Genomic DNA, 5,193 nt, shown 5'->3' on the forward strand with positions numbered 1-5,193 from the left:
ATTTACGGACATTTTCTCTTCTTTGTCTCTTCTGTGTAATGTGTGTATGAAAAATAAAAAGGTGAAGGTTCCTTCCTTGAATGTGTTTGTGGGCCCATGTGGGCCAGTGGAGAGACTGGTGGATCGTCCTTCTGTAAATTTCCACTGTGGTGGCAGCATGCAGAGAGAGTAGCCTTCAGCTCTGCAACAAAACCACAGGCTTCAAAAGCTGCTTCAGTTTCACACCAGAGCAACATTCATGCTGTAAATATAAAACTCTGTTAGACTTTTAAAAAAACTTCATCTTGTTTATCAAGTGGACTTCTTTGGTTTATCTTTATGTACAAACATGAGCAGCCTGCTGCTGAAAAAGCAGTTTCATGCTTGCAGAGCTATGCCACCCTCTGCTAGACTGCTACAGTGTGATTTGTGTTAGTTTAACACAGAAAAAATAAATGATGATAGCAGTGCTGTGGTTAAATTATCCAGTCAGGTTTATGAACGATTATATAATATATATTATTATTTTCAGGTCAGTAGGTCCAAAATGATTAAATTAACCACAGTTTTAGTCATGAGGTGCATTCATTGGTTACAAAGATTGTGGTTGTATCCATCATAACATCATTTTAAGACCTCCAGTTTTTAGTTGTCACTGTTTGGTCTATTTAAAACCAGAAGGGATATTTGGATAAGAAATTTAATCTGAACCATTTTTACTGTAAATCCTGATAATTGGTGGTGTTTTATAATAACAAACATCACAGAAACAACAGTTTGGTTACATTTACAACATTTAATTAAGCAAAGCTCAGCAAACTTGACTGAGTATCTACAGCACGTTCCCTTCATGTAATCTGTCTTCATGATAAATTTAATTTTTAACAGATATTTCTACTTAGACATTTTGGACTTTGTGATGAAAACACAGAGACAAATGGTTAGAAAGAGCACCAAAACCCCAGCTCGAATGACAGAGAGCCAGACCAAGGTTTTAATGTGACAAACTGTGTCTTCAGCATCATGTCTGATGAGCAGCAGGCTGCCATTGCCGAACATGATCTTCCCACAGGAGGCCACAGCGCAGTAATAGTTCCCAGCATCAGAGAAGCTCAGGTTCTTCTTCTGCAAACGGTAGACACAACTCTGTGAAGACGACTCTGGAGCAGAGGCGGGTTCACACTGGTTCCTGTGTGTGTGGAGGACTCCATGGTGAGATCCATAACTGACCCAGTAGACGGTGTGTCCTCCATCACAGGTACCAGTGTGGACTGAACAGTGGAAGGTGACAGAACCACCGGGGTGGATGGTCTCAGATGCTGGTTGTTGGAGTATTTCCCAGTGGTTTGCTCCTAAAGAGAATCAACATTTATATGTAAGGTGTGTTTTCACTTGTTTACACACTTCAGTTTCTGTTTTCTACTCAAAGCTCAGGAACAGTGAAGGAACATCAAGTTACTGTCAATGAAAACATGAAGCATCAAACCTTCAACACTGAGGAAGACTCCTTCTCCAAACTCCACCATGTTGTTTTTGGAGCTTCCACAGAAGTAAGTAGCTGAATCTGAGAGCTGGACGTCAGAGATGTGTAAATGATTCATCCCCTCACGTCTCTCCACAGAGAATCGAGGATTCTTCTCCAACCAGTGGAAGACTTGGGATGGTTTCTCATATTTGTAAATATTAGACAGGAGCTCAGGTCTTCCTCCTAAGGCTTGTCTGTACCAGGAGAAGTGCATCGCTGACTGACTGCTGTAGGAGCAACGTAACGTCACGTTCTCCCCAACAGCAGCAAATTTTACACCAGCTTCCTGTTCGACTGCGCCCACCTGGACCACAGCTGACAGATAAACTGAGTCAAAAAGGTAAATATTATTAGAAATATTCCACCAACATCCAGTTTGTAGCTTCACTTAGACTCCTGGCTTTTAAACATGTTATATTCAGATACTTACAGATTCCACAGAGGATCATAGATAGCATCGTCTTCTTCAGCTGCAACTTGAAGACTGAGCGTTTAGAGCAAAATAGAAGATGAAAGCATGAAATCGAGGTTACGTTTGATTGGTTGTAAAGACGGTCAAACTGTGACATGACTTGTGCTTTGACCTCATTAGGAAATATGTCTGTTAACACGCAGTATGCAGGATGTTCTACATTAGTCATGTTTAAATTTTCAGGGAGAAAATTACATTAAAAATTACATTTTTAGATAAAAGAATTACTTTTATTTCAGCCAAACATAATCAAAAGCCTTTGTTAGGAACTTCCTCAGAGAAGTTAAACCACAGCTTCTTGAGAAAACACACGAGCATTGAGAAGGTGAGCAAGCCTTTCTTTTAGCACCATGCTGCCCAGTCCTTTTCTCGTGAACACTGTTCCCAAATGTTTCAGATGCTCCACTAAAATATCACACTGTTTAGACAAGTGCTTTTCAGCCTGTTTTGAGCCAGTGCCCCCCTTGTAATGGTCTTTTCCCACTAGTACCCATTTAGCCCAGCCCAACACCACCCCTCCTGATTTGTAGATGTTCCCATCAGGAATTTCCCAGGGAGCGTAGACACAGGTTCAGCACCTACTCCATCGGGATTCTGAAGGTGTGGAGCCATGCTGAAAATCGTGATGTGTCTAGATAGCAGGCCACTACTGGCCCGAATTCGACGTCATGCATGGGATGAGTCGTGAGAGCGACTCCCAACCCTGCCTTTTTTAAAACCCCGAAGCTGCAAGTGTGGATAACAACACTGGCAGCAGCAGAGATGACATTTAAAGGCAGAACTTGTAGGATTTCAAGACGATTCTTTCCAACACCAGGTGGCAGTAATAAAAAAAAAACACAACTCCATCACCTCCACAAATCACCACAGTGTGGCAGTAATGAGCAATATTTTCCACCCTCCCACCGCCAATTCACATTGGAGCCACTTTCATCTCCACCGTCCACAAGACTTATTTAGAAGCTGAGATGGCATCCAGTTTTTCAACTCCAAGTGAACCGGTAAGTAACTGTTAAAACAAGTTCTGCCTCACACTGAAAATTATAATTTACTATGTTGTCTTGTGAAGTAGTACATGTTAAAATTGGAACGTAGCATATGAAATAAACGATGCTAGTAAATTAAGTAAAACTATTTGATTAGCTATCTAGTTGCTAGGTTAATTATAATGTTATAAATATGTTTGCAATGATTCAGCTAATATTAGACTGACTTAGACTAACAGAGTAACATGATGCAGAATTTGCAGGTTTGAATGTTGTTACAGATATGTCAGTCTGGGCACTTGTGTTTATAGTGACGAGGATGATGTGTCACAAAGTTTGCAGATAAAAATACTAAAAAAAAAGTCTATATTTTCACAAATATTACAATAACCAAAAATGCTACATGTGTTTTATGTATTATTTCTTGTTGCAACGTAAATGCGTTTTTATGTGTAATTTATGGATGTACTTACAGTACCTTCTTCTTAGTATTTGTCACATTTTGCTTTGGCAGTCAAACCATTTGCATCAGATATTATAGTAATATTTAAAATTTCTCTCTATACAGAATAGGGAGACACAAGTCTTCACTAATGAATCAAATCTTTTACTTGGCTTTACACATTGTTTCCATTAATCTGTCACGTACCAGGAGTTTGGACTCATAAAAATATCAGAACCCCAGGGATAGGAGGAGTTTTATTAAACAGAATAAACTAATTGAAAGATAATACAGGTTCTGAAGGTGATGAGAGAGTCCAGGTGATGGAAGACAGCGGCAGGTGCATCCGTGTCTTCAGACGGAGCAGAGAAGCCGAGTCTGTGATCTAGAGACAGGTACCAGAGAACAGTCCAGAGGTCAGTAATACAGGGGATCCAAATATTTTATAAACTTTATAACTTTTTATAAACTTCCAAATATAAACTTTCTAATTGTGGTATTAGTTATTTTTTACATGAATTTATATTGAAAATCCTGCAAATTCTGCCTTTAAAAAAACTTGCTTGTGCTTGTTGGCCGATGAAAAAATCCAGAGTGAGTTGGTCGACCCAAACCGAAAGAAATGACTTCACGATACTTACTAGCCTTATTGCTAAGTTGACCCTGCCCACACTGAACTCAACTGCCCTCTATTGTAATGGAAGCCAGCTGAGCAGATATTAGTCTTTGTAAAACATCTGTCACAGTGTTCTCCAACTTTTTTCTCTTTTTCCTCCTTTTGAAAATGCCCTCCTGTTTGTGACTTCTGTTTCAACTGAAATGACTTCCTTTTCAAGTGAAATTTGCTCTCTCACATACCAGTAGAATTCCTTTCATACATACTAGTGAAATGTGATTTCAGAAATTTCATTATAGTGTGTAAATGATTTCAGTTTTATATATGAGAGCATTTTAGTATAGTGTATGAGAGGTTATAGTATAATATATGAATGACTTAAATTTCACGTGTTTGTGAGAGGGTAATTCTAAATAATGTCTCAAATGGCCCCTCATAGTGGGAAAAGGCCATAATACCAGGACCCTTACCACCCGTTCACTGAATGAACAGTAAGGCTACGTTCACACTGTGGGTCTTAATGCTAGATTTCTGTAAAAGATTCTCATCGGCTTGCTACTGCTGTTGATGGTACAGTAGCATGATACTGTGCTGTAAAAGCAGTGCATTTTGTGGTTAAAGTTGTACACATCCAGGACTGTCTGGAGCAACACCACATCACAGTTGGTCATGGACACCACTGTTGTTGTGTTTGGCACTCATTCATCTCACTGATGTCAAGGACTTTTGGTAGGCTTCACAAAGCCATTTTTTTTTTTTTTTTTTTTTAACTTGTCCTGTCCAGCATCATAGCAAGCAAAATGATAATCTGTTTGCCGTATTGTGCTGAACAAATTTGCTCTGCCAAGGGGAGGCCTATGGGTAAGGCTCCTCTTGATAATCTGATTAATTTATTAATTTATTTACTTTGAATCACGGAATCTATGTAATCTTGCTGGACCTGACCGGAGGGGACAGAAAAAGATGGAAAATAGCGAAAAGAGCAAAAGGGAAAGAAGAAAGGAGACAAAAAGATCACAGACAGAAGGAAACGACCCTTCAATCCACACCATCACCAGACAACAAGCTGTTACACCTGTACATGAACACACCAGGAAATTTCCTACAACTTTTACAAAAGCAGAAACACACACACAGAAAAAAACAGGGCTGCCAGTCATTAAGAGTTTTTAA

The 5,193-nt window shown here is 39.4% G+C and overlaps 1 protein-coding gene across 1 annotated transcript; it reads right to left on the reverse strand.

Annotated features, from left to right (window-relative positions):
• Positions 1-873: 873 nt before the first annotated feature.
• Positions 874-1,969, reverse strand: LOC121639318 (fibroblast growth factor receptor 3-like). The gene is made up of 3 exons (XM_041984480.1): positions 1,935-1,969; positions 1,466-1,831; positions 874-1,331 (listed from the first exon to the last, which is right to left on the reverse strand). Exons 1-3 carry the CDS (start codon positions 1,960-1,962, stop codon positions 874-876), a joined length of 852 nt encoding a protein of 283 aa, XP_041840414.1. The 5' UTR covers positions 1,963-1,969.
• Positions 1,970-5,193: the final 3,224 nt, after the last annotated feature.

Source organism: Melanotaenia boesemani, chromosome 5 (genome assembly GCF_017639745.1).
Source record: "Melanotaenia boesemani isolate fMelBoe1 chromosome 5, fMelBoe1.pri, whole genome shotgun sequence".
NCBI lineage: Eukaryota > Metazoa > Chordata > Actinopteri > Atheriniformes > Melanotaeniidae > Melanotaenia > Melanotaenia boesemani.

Excerpts from the sequence above, each read along its gene's own strand:
- LOC121639318 (XM_041984480.1), bottom strand. The coding sequence starts at position 1,962 with ATGCTATCTATGATCCTCTGTGGAATCT. Across the intron at positions 1,832-1,934 it reads TATGATCCTCTGTGGAATCT|TTTATCTGTCAGCTGTGGTC; the intron begins GTAAGTATCTGA and ends TTTTTGACTCAG. Across the intron at positions 1,332-1,465 it reads AGTCTTCCTCAGTGTTGAAG|GAGCAAACCACTGGGAAATA; the intron begins GTTTGATGCTTC and ends GATTCTCTTTAG.